The sequence below is a fragment of the Eleutherodactylus coqui genome, chromosome 2, assembly GCF_035609145.1.
Source record: "Eleutherodactylus coqui strain aEleCoq1 chromosome 2, aEleCoq1.hap1, whole genome shotgun sequence".
In the NCBI taxonomy this organism is placed as follows: domain Eukaryota; kingdom Metazoa; phylum Chordata; class Amphibia; order Anura; family Eleutherodactylidae; genus Eleutherodactylus; species Eleutherodactylus coqui.
The window spans coordinates 106,182,032-106,202,887 of NC_089838.1; the positions used below are offsets into that span (position 1 = coordinate 106,182,032).

At 41.2% G+C, this 20,856-nt stretch overlaps 1 protein-coding gene across 2 annotated transcripts in view; it reads left to right on the top strand.

Moving 5' to 3' along the window:
* ABLIM3 (actin binding LIM protein family member 3) overlaps positions 1–20,856 on the top strand; it is a 202,560-nt gene that overhangs the window by 112,690 nt on the left and 69,014 nt on the right. For both annotated transcript variants that reach the window (XR_010790293.1, XM_066591296.1), the window contains exon 2: positions 18,015–18,155. Coding sequence is in view for 1 of the 2 variants with exons in the window: in XM_066591296.1 (XP_066447393.1) it covers positions 18,015–18,155 (141 nt within the window). In the remaining variant the exon portion in view is untranslated. The remainder of the gene's footprint in view (positions 1–18,014; positions 18,156–20,856) is intronic.

The window sequence follows — 20,856 nt, forward strand, 5'->3', positions numbered from 1 at the left end:
ATACATGGTGGGTATAAGCCTTCTTTGACAGCTGACACCTGCCGGCAATAGCCGCAATCAGCTGACAGCATCATTTAAATGTCCCCAATGCTGTTTGGGGGTCACGAACGGGCTACCCCGTAATGAGAAGTGCCTCTCGGTTGTCATGGTAGCCTGACGCCTTCTGAAGGCCCCCAGGGTTGCCATGAACAAATGGCTATAATAGATTTCCTGTCAGAACAGGGTATAATATAGTACTATGGTATGCATTATACTGTGTGAGTGATCAAGTGATTGCAAGTTCAAGTTCCCAAAGGGGACTAAAAAATGTAAAAATGAGTGAAAACATTTTTTATTAATAATTTTAAAAAAAAAGGGGCATAAAAGTGAAAATAATACAGAAACCTATTTGGTATTGCGGCACCCGTAATAGTCCTGTCACAGCATGAAGAGAGTATTGGCCGATCATGTACGATCAGTGCTCCATTCATTTCAATAGGGCTGGTGGAAATACCTAAGTGGGTGCCGCTTGGGTATCTCTGCAGCCCCATTGCAAGTGAAAGGAGCGTGGACTCAGGGGGAACCAGAAAGCAGGTGAGTATATAAAAATATGGCTCCGTCATCTCATAAGTCAGTTTATTCGTGCTTTAGGCAGATGATGATTCCCTTTAAGTTTACAATGGAGCTGTGTTGCAGCTTTCTACATAGTTTGTAATTTTGATGGGGCCAAATAGCTAATGAAGTACAGTCTGACCCTTCTTTTTCAGGATTGGTGGGGGTCCTGGAAGTTGGACTTCTACCAATCCAAAACTGATGGCATTTCCAACAATATTATCATCATTTTCTGTGATGGGAATACCCTTTTAAAATGAATTCTTACCTATCTGAGCTGAAATTCTCCACTTTCCAGTAAGAGCCTCGTGTAGATCTCTAAGTTCTGCTTATGACACAGCTATTGTTCAGAGTATCTGAGAACCTGTCAGAGTAAGCAAGGTATGAGGTGCCAGGAAGATCGGCTTTCAACACTTAGAGTGCCCAATAAAAGAGTCTTTTGTATATTTATGATAAAGGCTCCTTAGCAGATGGCATTTCAGTGCTGAAGTGACTTTATAAAGGATTTTGGTAGTTACTTTACATAATCTTAAAGATATGTAGAAAATCTATCTAATAACTGTTTCACAACTATCTATCTATCTATCTCCTATCTATCTATCTATCTATCTATCTCATATCTATCTTTCTATCTATCTCATATCTATGTATCCCATATCCATCTCATATCTATCTATCCCATATCCATCTCCTATCTATCTATCTATCTATCTATCTATCTATCTATCTATCTATCTATCTATCTATCTATCTATCTCATATCTATCTATCTATCTATCTCCTATCTATCTATCTATCTATCTATCTATCTATCTATCTATCTATCTATCTATCTATCTATCTATCTCATATCTATCTATCTATCTCATATCTATCTCTCATATCTTATCTATCTATCTATCTATCTATCTATCTATCTATCTATCTCTCATATCTATCTATCTATCTATCTATCTATCTATCTATCTATCTATCTATCTCATATCCCTCTCTATCTATCTATCTATCTATCTATCTATCTATCTATCTCATATCTATCTATCTATCTCATATCTATCTATCTCATATTTATCTATCTATATTATAGTAACTATTTTGGAATAACTATGAAAAGTCTTATGCTTTCCATATCACATGAGTTTTCCATGCACACTCCGCCACTCAGTACTACATTTCAGTTCTTTAAATCTCTAAATGTGAGCCTCTTCTAGCTGAGATTTCTACTTGACTAGAAGCTCATTTTCCCACATGAATTGGAGCACATCCATCTCGAAATTTCTGTCTCACATTGCTTGCACAGCTACAGTTAAAGGGACCCGGTCACCAGCATAAAGATGGTGAAACCAATGGCAGCTAGGGAAGAATAGAAGACAGAGCCTTCCAACGGTTGTATTATATAGGATGATGTCCTCATACCTTGCAAAATTCAGTTTTAATCAGCCCCGTGTTGTATGTAAATTCCCCCCAGGAAGGTTCTGTGAGCAGGCTGGGATTGTCTCTGCTGCCTGCAGTATACTTCAATCCCTGGCCTGTCTCTCCTTTAGTTACATGTGATGTGCATGACAATTCCAATGTCATCCAAAGTCCCATTCAAATCAGTTCCATGCCACAGACTGGTGCAGGCATGGATGGTATAGCCCTATTGTGGGAAGAATTGACTGTGCAAGCTCCTGTCTGTGGCACAGCACAGATTTAGACAGAACTATGGATGAAGTAGGAGACATCATCCACGTTCACGTCACTGAAAGAGAGAATAACTGAGGATTACAAACAAGAAAGACCTTCCAGCACCTCAGAAATCTGAAAATAATTTTATTCCACAGGCATGATTATAGTCTAAAAACTGTGCATAACATATAACAGGCTTACGCGTTTCGAGCGGAGCTCTTAATCATGAGATATACAAAAATTTAAATACAACCAACTTAAGTAACCCTTTTCCACCTCCAAACATAGTGAGGAAAAATCTCACATGCATCTTTTTATGTGTTTTTAGTACGATTTTGATCCATTTTTATATTTAATATGCGTTTTTATGCATCCTGAAGCGTTTCTAGAAAAAAATAGGAAAAGAAAAAGAAAGTGCTCTAATAATAATAATAATAATAATAATAATAATAATAATAACCAAGGTCAAATCTGCTGTTAAAACCATCGGGAATCCTCGTCCTCGGTGTGAAAATCCAATATGCTTCTTGTTTAATAAAGTTCTTCTACGATCTGCTTCACATTTCGACGGCCATATCCAGTTTCATTGTCCAGGGAATTGAAGAAATACAGTGGTTTTATTAGTCAGAATCGTCAGGATTATTCCTTTACTTCAGATAGATTACAGTATTTCCTTTTCATTTCAAAAATTGTATTCAAACATTTAATTGAGTTGAAATGATTCTGGATTTCTCTTTTTTCACAATCACCAGCAACAAAAAGACCCCGATCTGAAATATACTGAACCTTTTAACTGCTCTTTGTGTGTAATGACTGTTTTTCTACATGACTTCTAGTTTTGATAAGTAATTATAGCAAAGTGCACAAGGCCTCGGGGAAGCTGTGTACTGGTAAACATTTCCGCTCAAAGTGACAAGGGGACCGCTATAGGATCAGACCATGAAACGCCAGCTTTAATTACCGGCCATCTAGAGGTGGACATCTCCAACCCGCCTAAGGCCATGCTGACTATGTTAACTTCACCCACAATTGTCCTTAAATAAAGCGGAGAAGCCTTTATGCATGGCCAATGTTTTTCACACAAACATTTATATACAGTGCATGGGGGGTTGTGTTTTGGAACAGTAAAAAGAAAAAAGTTTGCCAGTAGAACAAAATTTTATTGTTCTCAGTAAGAAGCAAAATAATCTTGTCGACATGAGTAGTGCTGCTTGTCTTGATTGGCAACAAACGTAGCTGTAAAGTTACATAAAATTACACTAAAAAATAAAGAACTAAGTAATAAAGATAAAAAAATAAAAAGTAAAGATGAAGAAAGCAAGAGGTAGGGGACGTGTTGGTGGTCGTGGAGGTGGTAGAGGACGGGCCAAGTTGGCACTTCAAGTGGCTCCCACTGATGGAATAGTTCCACATTCTGCAGAAGGTGAAGGAAGCCCACTGCCATTCCTTAGAAGGTGTGTTACATCCATAGTATGCAGAACAGGTTGTAGAGTGGATGACACAGCATGCCTCAAGTACCATCACATTCTCTTCCTCCCAGTCAATCTGCACCGTTGGCTATGAGCATTTTCCCCGTGCCAAATCCCCAGCACACTCCATTGTCATGGATGTCAACAAAGCAGTCCATCAACCAGAGAGAGAGAAGATAAAGACATTGAATGCACTGGTGCTCAACCATTTTTTCCTCTGAAGATAAAGAAGATGGTGGGTCAGTGCGAGTGGTCAGCCCTCCATAGGCAATATGTACTCAGGGGAATATGGAAAAGGAGGGAGAGAAGGAAAAGGTGGATGTTGTAGGTCAGCACCTTGCAAAGGCAGGGAGAAGGGTGCCACAGAAAAAACATTAGGGCTGTACCGTCACCTCAGCTACTACTAGTCATAGCAGCACCAACATCAGACCCACAGCTAGGTCAGCTCACAGGACTTGTGCAGCCTAGTCATTCTTTGAAACGGCACATGATGATAGAAGATCTATAAGATCTGCAGAAAGCTTTTAAAATGTGGCAAGAATGTAAACCAGCTTAACACAATGTGAAGAAGCAGCCACATGAACTCCCACCACCCGCTGCCCTGCAGAGCTCATCTGGGTCAGCGGGCAAAGAGTAAGCCTCATCCTGCTCCCTCATCCACTGCTGTAGCTGTCTCTCCCTCCATCTCCCCCCCTGTTCATGCAGTAGCCTCTGAGCACAGGGAGGCAGTTATGTGTAGGGTCAGTAGTACGCTTACTTCAGGCCTCTCCTCCATAATCGAGGTTGTCAGAGCCAGGAGTGGTAAATGGAGAGCAGAAGTTGAGTTATCACCACCACAACCACCTTCATCAAAATTGACATCTACCCCATATTCCAGCATGTCCCAGGTCAGCATCCAGCCCTCCATCCCCCAGTTTTGGGAATGCAAAAAAAATGCCAACCCAGCCATTCACAGACACAGAGCCTGAACACCAGCATTAAATAACTGCTTGCAATCGAAATGCTGCCCTTTATGCTAGTGCACACAGACACCTTCCGTACCTTGATGCTCAGTTTCAACCTACAGTACCAGATGCCCAGTTGCCATTTCATTGCTCAGAAAGTGTCCCTGCCCTGCACTGCCATGTGAATGATAACGTGTCCCTGCTGTTGCAGAACGCTGTCAGTGGCAAGGTACACCTGACCATGGAATTGTGGTCAAGCAAGCATGGCCAGAGGTGATAAATATCCTTAAGAGCACACTGGTCAAAGTCCTGTATGTGAGGAATGCAGCCAAAAGTGGTGGTCCATTCATCTGTCTCTGCCCCCTCCCCTTCCTTCTCCAAAAATGAAAAATTTCAAAAGGACAAGAAACAGTTGTAGCTCTACAGCTTTTCCTTTGAGAAGCCCCATGCTTGGCTGTTCTGAACACCTGGTAGAATTTGTCCTTGGGAAAACTTATGACATTGCTTTTAAAACAAGTACCACACCTGCTGTCTTGCGTAGCATAATTTTGGGTAGTTCTACAGCTGTTCCTTGGAGCAGGCTCATGCTTGAGTGTTCTGTTCACCTGGTAGAATTTGTCCTTGGAAAATATATGATATTGTTGTTAAAACAAGCAGCACACTTGCTGTCTACCTTGCCGCAATTTTTGATCTAGGAGAACCTATGTGAGCCTTCTTTTGTTTTCAAAGACACCCTTGTGCTACGAGTGAACCCCTATACACCACTGTACACTATTTTTGGGAGGAGTACAGTGTTCCCCAGATGTCTGATTGTATTCCCATGCCACTTGGGGGACTTTGGCTGCATTAGAGATGTGTTGTAGGGAAGAAAACAGAGACTAACAAAGATCATCGGAGCAGTGGTCATGGAATGGTGAAGGATTGAGTACTGTTGAGTACTGTTTTTAATCAATTTTCCAGCTGTTAGTTCCATTTTTTAAATTCTGGACAACCCCTTTAAGTTAGTAGATTTCCATGTTTGGGAGCTCAATTGATCTTTCAGTCACAAGAGCCACACTGAACGTAAAATCTCAGCATTTACCTTAACGGTTGAAAGAGTGGGTTGGTTTTGAAATTATATTTTTGGATACCCTTCAAAATCTAAGTTTAAGGGTAATTCGTGGCACAAGACCCTCAACATTTAGCTAAAGGAGATAGCAACTACAAAGCATGCTCTAGAGAAGTCAATATGTCCAGTTACTGTGTGCTGTGTAATGCTCCATTTACCTTGTGGTGTTGCCGCAGGGAAATCAAACACTTGCTGCTGCAGGGCTCCCCCAAAATTTGCAGCTGATTTCTGGGGAGCCCCATCAGTAAGACAGCCTGTGATCAGATTACTCTTATGGGGCCTGTCTGCCATAGCATGTTCAAAGCAAACAACCCCTTTAAACATGCCCTAATGCTGTAATTAGAAATACAGTAGGATTCACACTTCCAACCAGGCACCACTTTTCTCAGCCAATCGAAGCATCGATCAGTATAAAACCACAGCTACAAATTTGGAATTTAATACATCCTGAAATATTTATACTCCAGAAGTACTGAGTCTGCCATTTTCTCGCTTTTAAAAATAACAGCAAGAAGCATAAGCCGTGTCTTGCTCTGAGACATTAGATATCTCATAGGAGAGAAGGAGACCAGACCAACCCCAGACACCTAATTAAAACTGTAGAACATGTTTCATGGGGGGAGATATATTGGAAGAGACGTCGGGGAATAAAGAAGCAATTATAGAGCCTATGAATGGACTTTGTTGTAACTGTTCACAGTTTGTGTAGATATCAAGAACAAGCTATCATGTCAAGTCTTTTATACATTCACATACAATGAAGCTCAGGCTAAGGGTCTGTTCACACTAAACAATATATTGTTTGAAGGAGTGAACAATGTCAGAGTTTGCTCGGCAAGCCTGTTTAGATAGGCAGATACATAGTTGGCTCGTTCAAACAAGAAATAGTCATTCGTTCACATTCACTGTGTAAAGCCCCATTTAGACGCAACGATTATTGCTCCAAATTCACTCAAACGATGACTTTTGAGCAATAATCGTTGCATGTAAATGCTATCATTGTCAGATTTTCGTCCGAATGATGATTTTTAGTTGAATTTAAAATCCATTGTTCGCTGGAGAGGTGATAAGCAGGGACTGCATGCTGTGTTTCTCCATGGGAGCGCTGATAACATTGTATTCAGCTGCAGTCCCACAGCAGAACAAAAGAGCTAAATGCAGATAACAGACCACCCACTATTACCTTTATACAGCAAAAGGAGGCTCATTTACATGCCAATGACGCTAATAAACTACTAATGGGCATTAGTGCCCATTAACAGCTTATGCAAAATGATCACTCAAACTGTGATCATCTTTGCATGTAAATGGGGCTTTAGTCAAAGTGAACGACTGAACGATTAGTATTGAAACCAAATGATTAGTGAACAAGCTAACGCAGATATTTATGCCTGCATAAGATGAATGAAAAGTCAACTATTTATTGTTCAATCGTTGGCTGCGTTTTGACTGAATAATTATCATTCACTTTTGCTCATTTGAATGATTTTTGAACCATAATCGTTCCATGTAAAAGGGCCTTAAGACAAGCTTTGTTCATCCCGCTATCGCTGTTAGAATTATAGCCCCTGAATATACATTACAAATGATACATGAAGAGTTTACATATAAAGCATTTCCCATATTCCGTTGTAAACCATCAACACAGAGTGACTACCCGATACTTCATTACGAACATATTTATGTGAGGCAGGCCAAAATCTGTACATGCCCCTGTTAACGCATTTGAAGTGATAGTGGGGTATCTCTGATTGGAGTGCATTCTTCTGACCAGAAAGGAGCAACAGCAAAGACTTTTTCTTTAGAGAACTGAAGTCATTCAATAACCCCTTCCCGCTCCAGGGCGTAAGTTTACGTCCTGGCAGCGGGGTACTTCTCGCAACAGTGCGTAAACTTACGTCCTGGGGGTAGCGCGAGATCACATATGATCCCGCGCTATCCTGCAGCGGGAGCCGGCAGTCAGTCACAGCCGGCGTCCCGCTGCAACAGCGGGGAGGCATCAGAGATGCACCCCCCCACTGTTAACCCCTTCGCACTCCCTCTGTGTCTTCAGCCGGCTCTCGCGATATTATCGCGAGAGCCCGGCCTGTCGCCATGGCAAGAGGACGCCCTGTCTGCCAATGCCTATTATTGCTGTATAAGCGATAAGGCATGGCAGGGCAGTAGCCCTGCCATGCCTTATCACAGCAATGGGCAGTACTGTGGTCAAAGTCCCCCAGAGGGACACAAATGTTGTAAAAAAAAAAAAAAAGATTAACAAAATGAATAAAAAAAAAGTTTAAAAAACCCTTTTTTTATGCTTTTTCTCAGATTAGCATAAAAAAAGGTAAAAAAAAAACAAACCCACATCTTTGGTATTGTTGCATCTGTAACGACGCGTACAATAAGCTGCACATGTTTTTGACTGTGAACGGAAAAAAACGTAAAAAAAACGCTAAAAAACTGAGGCAAAATGCTAATTTTTAGCATTTTGCCTCACTAAAAACGCAATAAAAGTGATCAAAAAAGCCATATGTACCCCAAAATGGTACCAATAAAAACTACAGATCATCTCGCAAATAATAAGCCCTCATAGAGCTCCGTACATCAAAAAATAAAAAAGTTACAGGACTTTGAATGCAACGATTTAGAAAAAAATTTTTTCCAAAAAAGGCTTTTTATTGCAGAAAAGTAGAAAAACCTAAAAAAAATGTAAGAATTTTGGCATCGTAACTGTACCAGCCCGCAGAAAAAATGGAGTGTCTTATTTATGCTGCATGATTAACGCTGTAAAAAAAAAATTATGGCAGAATTGATGCGTTTTCTCTCCCTGCTATCATAAAAAAAAAAAAGTTTTACAATTAGAGATGAGCGAACGTACTCGGATAAGCACTACTCGTCCGAGTAATGTGCTTTATCTGAGTACCGCTGTACTCGGGGCTAAAGATTCGGGGAGCGCCGCGGATCGGGGAGCTGCAGGGGAGAGCGGGAAGGAACGGAGGGGAGATCTTTCTCTCCTTCTCTCCCGCCCGCTCTGCCCCGCTCCCCGCCGCAACTCACCTGTCAGCAGCGGCGCTCCCCGAATCTTTAGCCCCGAGTACAGCGGTACTCGGATAAAGCACATTACTCGGACGAGTAGTGCTTATCCGAGTACGTTCGCTCATCTCTATTTACAATATAGTCAATGTACCCAAAAATGACGCCGATAAAAACTACAGTTCACCACGCAAAAAACAAGCCCTTATACGGCCGCATCGATGAAAAATTTAAAAAAATTATCACTTTTGATAAATGGAGAAGAAAATCCGCCAAAAATCGTTGGCGTCCTTAAGCCCAAAATAGGCCATATCATTAAGGGGTTAAAACCACTCAGTGCTATGAAGTATGATGTATGGCCTAATACCCTTGAAAATAGTAGAGAAGGCTGACCAAATATTACATTACAAGCATAGTAGGCAAAGGTAATGAACAATACATAACACTATATATATATATATATAGCGTTGCTGCGAAGACAGACAGACATACATTCATTCGTTTTTATATAACTAGATAACAACCAATCACAGCGCAGCTTTCATGTTACCTCAGTGGTATAATATATAACAACCAATCACAGCGCAGCTTTCATGTTACCTTAGCAGTATAAAATATAACAACCAATCACAGCGCAGCTTTCATGTTACCTCAGCAGTAAGAGAAATAACAACCAATCACAGCGCAACTTTTATTCTGCCTCAGCAATATAAAAAATAGGAACCAATCACAGCACAGCTTTCATGTTACCTCTGCGGTATTATATATAGCAACCAATCACAGCGCAGCTTTCATGTTACCTCAGTGGTATAATATATAACAACCAATCACAGCACAGCTTTCATGTTACCTCAGCAGTATAATATATAACAACCAATCACAGCACAGCTTTCATTTTACCTCAGGATTCTCAGTATCCAGCAATTGTCTTGCGAAATGTTCGGCGGATGCATCATTTTCTGGTTGAACACGCATCCCGTTGATCGTAATGCCTTTTGTTTTTGTGCTTGAGATGGAAATCAAACGATCTTTGTCTGGGGGGCATAACTGTCGACGATGCTCGCACGCGCGCCACCTATCGTAGGATAGTTGTACTATGCCAGTAATCTTCCCAGGAGTGTACTCAACAACTTCCTAAAGTTTCATGGCAATTGGATGAATGGTGTAGTAATGCATAAAGGACAAACAGACAGACAGACAGACATACATTCATTTATATATATCAGGAAGTGAGAGAATTAGATTCCGTACGTAAAATTTGGACGCTAATTGTTTTGCGCTTAGAATTGCATAATCGACTTGGGACCCATTAGCTTTTCCTATTTATGACATAATCAATGCTCGTGCCAAATTTCATGTTTCTATGTGAGAAAATTAGATTCCGTACGTAAAATTTGGACACTAATTCTTTTGCGCATAAAATTGAATAATCGAGTTGGGACCCATTAGCTTTTCCTATTTATGACATAATCAATGCTCGTGCCAAATTTCAAGTTTCTATGACATTGGGAAGCGAGAAAATTAGATTCCGTACGTAAAATTTGGACGCCAATTCTTTTGCACTTAGAATTGAATAATCGAGTTGGGGCCCATTAGCGTTTCCTACTTCTGACATAATCAATGCTCCTGCCAAATTTCAAGTTTCTATGATATTGAGAAGGGAGAAAATGACATTCCGTATGTAAAATTTGGACGCTAATTCTTTGGCGCATAGAATTGAATAATCGAGTTGGGACCCATTAGCATTTCCTATTTATGACATATTCAATGCCCGGGCCAAATTTCAAGTTTCTATGTGAGAAAATTAGATTCCGTACGTAAAATTTGGATGCTAATTCTTTGGTGCATAGAATTAAATAATCGACTTGGGACCCATTAGCTTTTCCTATTTATGACATATTCAATGATTGTGCCAAATTTTAAGTTTCTATGACATTGGGAAGCGAGAAAATTAGATTCCGTATGTAAAATTTGGACGCTAATTCTTTGGCACTTACAATTAAATAATCGAGTTGGGACCCATTAGCGTTTCCTATTTATGACATAATCAATGCTCCTGCCAAATTTCCTGTTTCTGCGACATCGGGAAGTGAGAGAATTAGTGGCATGATGGAAATCGAACGATCTACATGGGGGGGCGTAACTGTCGACGACGCTCGCATGCGCGCCATTTATCATAGAATATTTGTACTATGCCTATAATCTTCCCAGGAGTGTACTCAACAACTTCCCAAAGTTTCATGGCGATCGGATGAATGGTGTAGTAGCGCATAAAGGACAAACACACACACACACAGACAGACAGACACACAGACACACATACATTCAATTTTATATATATAGATAATACTAACCCTGTGTATTGTCTACAATAGTACTCGGATAAGAGAGTCATGGGCCATAGATTGTGGTAAACCAGTTACTGAAAGTACAATATATATAATCGTATGGAATTTGAGGACAGAGTTGACAAGATGCAGCCAGACAGATCTAATGGGTATCGTTGGGTTGAGTGGTATGGTCTTGAGTGCAAAGAAGAGAAAACATGTTGTGTGCCTTTTTGTATAACTCTCTGTTATGTCCTGTTCTACTGGTTGGCTATTTTTTCATGTGATAAAGTCTAAATTATACCCCATGCAAGAATGTTACCTGCATTAGAGTGTCCAAGGCAGAAATAGTCGATGCAGATAATATCTCTAGATCTAAGTAATCATTACCTTAGACAGCACTAGCATGTCTTCCTGCCACTTATCTAAAAAGGATAACCTACAATTGTGATGTCTATTATAAAGTGTACAATTATTGGTCCCCATCTGCTTCTACTTTTCTATGTATAGTACGGTATTACAATATACCATATCATTGAGCATCAAAGTATGTCTCCTCGTTTCTCGCCCCCTTAAAGAATGCCTTGTGGAAACACCGAATTCAGGCGATAATTGTCCTGTGTACATGCGGCCGTCGACAGCATTGAGCAACAAATTGCTCATTTTTTGAAGCATAACTAAAAAGCAAGTCACTGTTGGGCCATGTAAATAGGAGCCACTCAATGTTTAAGTAACTCCTGTTTACTGTGAGTGGAGACGGGCGGGCTGGAACAACCCCCAGCCGATGTGCTTCCATTCACTAAAATGACTATGATCCTGTGTAAAGGCCCATTTAGACACAACGATTACCTCTCAAACTCGCTCAAAAGCCATCTTTTGAGCGATAATCGTTGCATGTAAATGTGCCCATCTTTCACTTTTCTGCCAAACGATGAATTTCAGTTCGGCATAAAATCCATCGTTCGGCAGAACAGCTGATAAGAAGAACGGCATGCTGTGTTCTGCCCGGGGAGCGCTGATTACTAGGGATGAGCGAGCATACTCGGAAAAGCACTACTCGCTCGAGTAATTTGCTTTATCCGAGTATCGCTGTGCTCGTCCCTGAAGATTCGGGTGCCAGCACGGAGTGGGGAGCTGCAGGGGAGAGCGGGGAGGAACGGAGGGGAGATCTTTCTCTCCCTCCCGCCCGCTCTCCCCTGCTCCCCGCTGCGACTCACCTGTCAGCCGCAGCGGCACCCGAATCTTCAGGGACGAGCACAGCGATACTCGGATAAAGCACATTACTCGAGCGAGTAGTGCTTTTCCGAGTATGCTCGCTCATCTCTACTGATTACATTTTCTCAGCTGTCAGTCTTGCGGCAGAACAAAGGGAACGTATTCAGTGAACAGCGGGTGGTCTGTTCCCTGAATACAGCTACTGGCAGCTCACACGTTACTAATTGGTACTAATAGGCATTAGTACCAAGTAGTAGTTTATGCAAAATGATCGCTCAAAAGCCATCTTTTGAGCGATCATCTTTGTGTGTGAATGCACCTTAAACACAGGAGTGATAAGCAGTAGTCTGTGGCACAACAGTCATCCCATATAAAGATGCCTTCAGTTTGTTTCTAGTTGTTGAACTCCTGCAACCCCATTTGCAAACAATAGACATAAGCACTGAAAAACTAGGCAATAATATTCTTCTGTTTAGTACCCACATAGACATTTGTCACATTCTGACATTAGTGGAATCCATGAGCTTGCATCATCAATAGTTTCTAGAATATGGATGGCCCCCAAACCTCTTGGATACCTGAGATTTCTCAACAGTCTAGGCAAAGTACCATTTGCATGCCCTTTATTTAGAATGGTGGGGCAATAGAACATGGGATTTTCAATAGTTTTGGAAGTTGATAAAAGTCTCAACTTTCTGTTTACACTGATTTCCTGATTTTGGTGAGATTTCTCCTTTTAAGGATGAAAAGGCTATTAAGAGAATCCTTCACAAGGCAGAGAGTGATAACATCGGTTTGATGCCCAATAAAGATATGTTAGTGGTGCAGCAGTGATGCTAGTGAAGACTTAAAGGGATTATCCAGTCTTTTAAAATTGATGGTCAGTCTCCAGGAGAGGCCATCGATATCTGATTGGTGGGGATTAGAGATGAGCGAGCGTACTCACTAAGGCAAACTACTCAAGCGAGTAGTGCCTTATGCAAGTACCTGCCCGCTTGTCTCAAAAGATTCGGATGCCGGCAGGGGAGAGCAGTGAGTTGGGGGAGTGAGCAGGGGGAAGCCGGGGGGGGGGGGGGGGGGGAGAGAGTGAGAGAGATCCCCCCCCCCATCCCCGTTCCTCCCCGCTCTCCCCCGCCGGCACCCAAATCTTTTGAGACAAGCGGGCAGGTACTCGTATAAGGCACTACTCGCTCTAGTAGTTTGCCTTAGCGAGTACGCTCTCTCATCTCTAGTGGGGATCCGCCGCTCAGGAACCCCGATAGCTGATTGAAGGGGCTGCAGCACTAATGTGAGCTCTGCAGCCTCTTCAGTACTTACATCTGAGCATGATTTTGTTCACACCCCATACAAACTACAGTAGCCGTTGAAGTGAAATGGATAAGCCTATCACAGGAGCACTGCAGCCCCTTTAATCAGCTGATTAGTGGGGTCCCCACCAATTAGGTATTGATGGCCTATGCTGATGATAGGCCATGAATATTGAAAGATTGGATAACTCCTTTAACCTTCTTGGATAATCCGCACTGTCAAGAAAGCCACGTTTCGCTGCCTTCTGAATAAATAGACCCATTTATTTCTGCACAACGCTCCTACCCTGATCATTGTAGAGCCTCCTATAATTTGGGACAGATACCTTTAAAAGCTCTCAGGAAAGTTCCCTTGATGCTCTCCCCAAATGCCAGAGAAGAACATATTATGGAAAACTTGTCCTTCTGTCTGTAGTTAAGCTGACCAAAGTGAGATGACAGAAATGAGAATGTTTTTCTCATATTGTATAAGAAATCATATATAAAGTATCTGTCATCAAAATGGTTAAGCCATAAATTTCAGCATTGTAATTGAGCTGATCTGGTCTATCCCTGTTGCCCTCTTTCCTTTCCATCAGGGATATTTCTAATGCTTGTTTACATTAGTGGATTAAATGCTGTAATGAGCTTCCCTTGATCCTTTTACGCTGCATCTGAGCACATTGTGGATTGCTGTGCAAATGAACTGACAAATCAAAGCATATTTGAGGTTAATAGATCTAAAAACCATCATTTTTTCCCTCCATGTTTGGATGGACTGGAAATAATTGAATACAGTAAGCTTTTGTCGCTGTCTCTGTCCTCATCTATACCCATGTTCTTGTCTCCTCTCTCTGGTGTTCATCATCTTTTTCTATGTCCCCTGGGAGTCTGGCGGTGGTTGGTTGGGACAGCCCAGAGCTCCTTTGCAACAAAAGGCTTGTAAATATATCAATTTGACAACATAACGTACAAGAAAGAAAAACAATCAAATCACTGGAAACATAAGCAGTTATATTTCATCATTAGAATATTGCGCCAGAAAGGTAATATTGTGTTATAAGATATCAGTGTAGTTTACAATGCAAGTCTAATAGCCTTTCAACAGAAATAGGCACATATACTGCTACCTGTTTGCATTGGGGACTATATAACCTCTATTTGATACGTATGAATCGTCCGTATATGAGCGTCACATCTGTGCAAAGTGAGAAGTATCGAGATTTAGTTTCAAAGTCTTAACCCTTTCCAATCCACTGTCTCACGTCTGAAGACATTCTGATTGAAGCCTGTACAGTTCTGATGTCGGAAGACGTCCAGCAGGGTAATCTTACTGTATATTACTGGCCGATCTGTTGTCGGGAGGCCTCTCCAGCATGTCACATACCACAGTACTGGCTCTAGCCAGCAGACGGCGCCATTGTATAATGGCAGCAAGAGAAAGCCCCCTAGGAAACCCTGAATCCAAAATTGGATTGCAAAGGGTTAATGTAGACATAGGATTGGATTTTGTTGGATTGGTCACTGTGGACCTTAAAGATGTTCATGCTAATAATTAACATCTCCATTCATCTCATTACTATATATGCTGAGCTTGAGGGTGTCCGACAAGCTTCTATTGAAATTAGATTATCAAAAACATAAATAATCTGTAAATTTAATGTCTGCAAATTCCTAGATGGACACTTTTTTTCTACTGCCTGCAAAAACACTTGATGCATCCGTTAATATTTGCTGAAGCCGGAGAAGCTTGTGCTGGTTATTGTCATTGTAATTACCATCATTTTTTTAATAAACATTTTTTTAATTGAATTTTTGAAAACACCATACAAAAGCATTAAGACGCCGGTGAGCTTGTGGCCTTTGCTGCAGCGATCACCTGACTTCCTCTGGATATACATAATCAGGAGCCACCAGAGCCACCCAGCTGTCTCCTGGGGGCTGAAGATTGGTGTGTATTGTCTCTATTTTATTTTATGCCATGCCCAAGTGTTCATTTTTTTCCCTATAGTTCGAAACCCCCTTTAATGGGAAACCATACCTCTTGCTATAGCTGTGGAATGCTATTATATCAATTAGCGTATAAGTGTAGCTCAGTTATCATTATTTTTATGACTAAAATTTGCATTGTAAATTTTCTCATGGCTAGAAATCAGCATAAATTTCCATTCCATGTGTGGAAGCAATTCAGCCCGATAGGTTTCTGGTCTGCAGATGTGACGGTGAAGTGTACAACCGACCATATAATTTATGATCCTGAACATTTTTCCATATTTTCAAATTGCAAAATAAAAACTGGCAAGTGGAACCAGTTCCATGTAATATACGGCGCCATTATCTTTGGCATCAACCTGTTCGCACTAATTAGAAAACTGAAATAGTTATGCAACCTAATATGATGAGTGTGATGCCAAATGTCAGACTTTCTTCTGAAAGTCTTTGTGGAATGTAAGGACAGGTGCTGGCAGGCTGTGAACTCAACAGTATAGGGTGAAGGACTCACCAATGGAACTGTCACTGACTGTTATTGCAGCCCCTGAAGGTAATAGCAGGTCAGGACAGCATATCTATGGCTGCAGACCCAGGAGCAGCAGAGCAAGTCTGTGCAGTGTCTGAAAAGGTTATCTAGATGTAACTGATGTGAGGAGCATGAATAGGCTGCTTTCATCCAGCATCTGCCTTCCGATCATCATGCTCAAATTAATACAATCAAACCTCTAAGTGAACTGCTGTTTGGCTTTCAGCATCTCCGAAGACTATACTGAGGAATGCTGTGATAGTATTGAAGGAATGTAAGGAGATGATTTCTCACACATAATGATATAATAAGATAGAAAAATGTCTTCAGTTTCTTTTTTTATCATGAAATAGCAACACATCCATGCATGGGTGCACCGGCGGACCGCTAGGGTTGTAATAGCTACCTGGCCCCTTAGTGAACAGGGGCCGGCCGTGGGTGGCACTCGTTACCCAAGGCAGCTGGCAGCCAATTACATGTTGCAGACTTTCCTGGAGCGCGGTCCTCCCTTCCACTGAGAGACTGCAGTTGTGATTGGTCATAACTGCAATCTATCAGTGCACTGCAAGCCACGTGATTGGTCTGGCAGGTGGTGCACTGATAGTGTATGAGGGGGGGAGCGGACCATGTGGTGCAACCAGGTATGTACTGTATATAGTCAAGTTGCATAAACAATGAGCGATGAGTTTAACTATGACAGTGTTGAACGGCCGCTATGTTAACTGAATGGAGAGGGGCGGGGGGAGTGAGTGCTGAAATCTGCTGGAGCATGGGAGCGTGTGTGCAGGGCATCGTTTGCCCGACATACATCTAAATGGGCTTTAACCTATACCAGCTCTACATATATAATTATATATAGGCGATACCCAGGTTATACCAGCATACTCCATGTGTGTGAATTATGAGCATTGCAAGATGCACAGAAATTGCATTGGAGAAGAACCAACTATTTTAAATGGGTTTATGCACATGCGTAATTTTTCTCTTGCAACAATGGCGGCAATGAAAGTACATCGATTATCATTGTTCCACTTTCTATTTGCATATATTTATTGCGTATGTTACGCATGTAAAAAAGAACAAAGCGTGTTCTACTTTACCGCATATTATGCAGATAAGAACCCCATTGTTCTCTATGGGTATGTCCGAAATGCAGTATGTGCTGCGTTTTTTATGCATGTTGCTAGGAGACACATTTCTTACATTTAGGGCATGTAAAATTTTAGGGCGCAATACTCTGAGAATAGAACCCATGATGTCAATGAGTTTGTACGTATCTCTGAATTTTGTGCATGCAAAAGCAAACGCAGCATGCTCTACTATGCATTTGCGCACCAAAGGTCCCCTTAGAAGGGAGGTGTGTAAATGACTGTGCAATATGCAAGGAGATGCGCAATACACTGGATAAGGAACACATCTGAAACTCATTAGGCAAAAAAAACATTTAAACCATTTAAATTAGAGCATTTTTGTGTCCCATATGCAAATGAACATGCCCTGCAGGCAGAAAAATTACAGGGAGATACGTCGATACATATGCAAAAAACACTCACTGCACAAATACGTTGTGCTGAGGCACGCGCAAATGTGCATATGCCCGTGTCAAGCTGCCATAAGAAAAAAAGTGGTATCTTATGCAACCCATTAACTCTATTGTATGTGTATGTACTGGTATAAATGGTGACAGTCTGTACAGCATTGTGAAGTATATAGTTGGTACTATATAAGCAACAGAAATAAATACATTGGTCTCGGATGTCTGTTATGTGATGATCTAAATCAGTACTTTCATATGCATAAAGATCAAGAGCAGCATGATAGAAATGTGACCTGGATATGTGTGCAATAAGCCTTTCTCGTGTCTTCTTTCCAGCAATGCCCTACCCACATAACCCGTACAGTTCTACAGGGAGCTCCGGACCAATTCAGTGCTACCGCTGTGGAGAGACGTGTAAAGGAGAAGTAGTGCGGGTGCAGACCAACCACTTCCACATCCGTTGCTTCACCTGTCAAGGTACGGCTCTGCAGTGTGTGGCACTTAGAGATAAGCTGAAGAAGTAGCAGGAGGCTGGCTGATAGATTCCCTATTGTTAGGGTTTATTACTTCTCATAACAACTGACATCTTCCCTGAAAAATGTCATTCTCTCTCCTGGTGTGATTCTGCTTATTAGATTTATTGATGGTAACATTTACTGGCCAGACCATGAAGAAACAATGTTTCCAATGAAATACATTGTTTTAGATAGCTGTCAGAATAGCTGGAATTTCTAGAGTTGAAAATATATAAGAAAAACACAAAACTCCTCTCTTGTTTTATATACATAGCACAAAAAATAAAATAAGAGCTTTATTCACACTGAAGTCACCTGTAAGTAAAATGTGATGTTCTCAGTAAAAGAAACCAAGTAATCTTGTAGATATGATACCTTTTACTGGCTAACAAAAATATATGATGTTATAGCGAGCTTTCGAACCTCTCAGGGTTCTTCCTCAGGCATAAGGAAATAGATCCGAAGAGGCATGCATATATATACACAAATATTTATGACAAGGCACAGACATGGTGTGATTAATTTACACTTAAAAGAATATCGCATTACGACGAGTAGAGAAATAAATAAATACTTAAATAGTCCACTGGTAATAATGGGAAGGTTTTATGGTCCCTGAATTAGTGTTAGGGGGTCACCAGACCAGCTGTGTTATCTGTTCTATAGATTTCTCATACTTCCCAGTCACGCATGAATCCTGTAGAAGAATTTAGCCCTCTAATGAAAGTGTCAAACGTTGTTTTAAATTTATATTCCCAAATTCTTTTATGGCTTTGTGATTTGAAATTACCTTTTAAATAGAATAACTTTTATGTTTTCTATGTTGTGTCTTTGACTAGAAAAGTGCTCGGCCACAGGCAATTCTCTTTTTCTGTGTTTAATCGTGTGGCAATGAGATCTCATCCTCGCTTTCAGTTTTTGCCCTGTTTCTCTAACATAAAGCCCCCCTAACAGGACATTTACTGCACAGGATCAGGTTCACAACATAAGACGTTGATCATGTGAATGTCCCTGGGATCTTATAGTCCTGCTGTGTGTTGGGGATCCGTATCCTGTCTGCAGTCAGTATATGTGAGCAGGTCTTGCAGCTCCTTACATTACAGGGATAAGTTCCTTTTTGTATGTCAGAGAACAATGGACTCCTGATTATAAAGTTCCTCAAGTTAGGAGGTTGCCTGTAACACAGAAGAGGAGGGTCCGGGAATATGGTTTTCAGATGGTCATCTGTGTAGGGTATGGTGGAGTTTCTTTGTAGTTTTCCTTAGTACCTCTAGTTTTGGATGGTAGGTCACTACTAGAGGCACACGATTGTTTCTTTCCTTCTCCTTGTATAGGAGTAGTTGACTTCTGAGTATCTTGGTGGCTCTGGTAATTTAGTCATCAATTGAGGTGGGAAGGTATAGATGTTCCTCTATGTCTGTTATGTTATAAGTAAATCACACTTTGTGTTTAAAAAGCACATACACCGGAAAAAAATCTGGTGTATTTCCGCATCAAAAATCTGCATTTAAATCTGTAACGAAATTCGCAGATGATTTGGTGGAGATTTAGTGCAGATTTAACCAAACAATTAACTCATTGAAATGAATGAAAGTTACTTTTCTGCAAGAAATAGAGCATACTGCAGATTCGAAAATCCAAAACATGGCTCGAATCCGCTGCAGACTTTTACTGCTGTTTAGTGAATAGCATTTGTTAAATAGTTGTAGAATTTTGGTGTAGAACGATTCTGCATCTAGTACGCGATGTGTGAAAATGGCTTCACGGTGTGTTCCCACATGGTGGATTTCGTATGGATCTGTAGCAGATTTCATCACTTCAAGTGAATCAGATTGAAGGGGTGAACTTCAATAAAATCCATGTGAAAATCTGCACAACATGATGCTGATTTTGACACAGACTTGCCTTGGATTTTTCGGCTCAGTCCCAAACTGCCTTGTAAGAACATACCCAAAGGCTGCCTTCACACGGGTGCTAAAATCATGACAGCCGCAGCAAAGGATTGCTTCTTCCCCAAAGTGATGCCAGGCTGTTTTGCCATGAAAAATGCCTCGCATCCCTGGGGAATTCACATGGTGGGGAGTGTAATATGGGGGTGGGATTCATAACCCCATTTCACGCTCGCCCGTATGAAGTTAGCCTAAGGCCAGGATTGCATGGCGTTATTTGGTCATGTTCAAGTTGCAGTAAAATTTGGGGATTACTGCAATGCAACCTCAATATCTCACGAAACAAAGTAACATGAGATTGCCAAACAAAGTCTAGTATGGTCAAGTCTTTTGCTACAGATTCCCAATAGAGAAACACCCATGGTCATGACAATCTAAATTTACTATGAATGTAACTGTTGCTGTGAATGCTGCTGTGTAGTCCTAGAGTTATTGGGTTTCCTTAAAGGGAACCTGTCACCAGGTGTATGATGGCCGAACTATGGGCTGCATGAACCTGGCACAGGTATGTTCAGTGCATCAGTATATGTTTTTCAGCATTTCAGAATAACCATATTTTGATGTATGAGTTGGAAGGGAGCTATCTTTTCTCCTTGGGGAGAGCACCGAGACGGTGAGTGAGGAGACTCAAAAGGCCATGCACGCTCCTCTGGGTAATATGCAAATAAGGGAGATGGAATAATACCTCCACAGTGCCACCTATTGGAAGGCAGC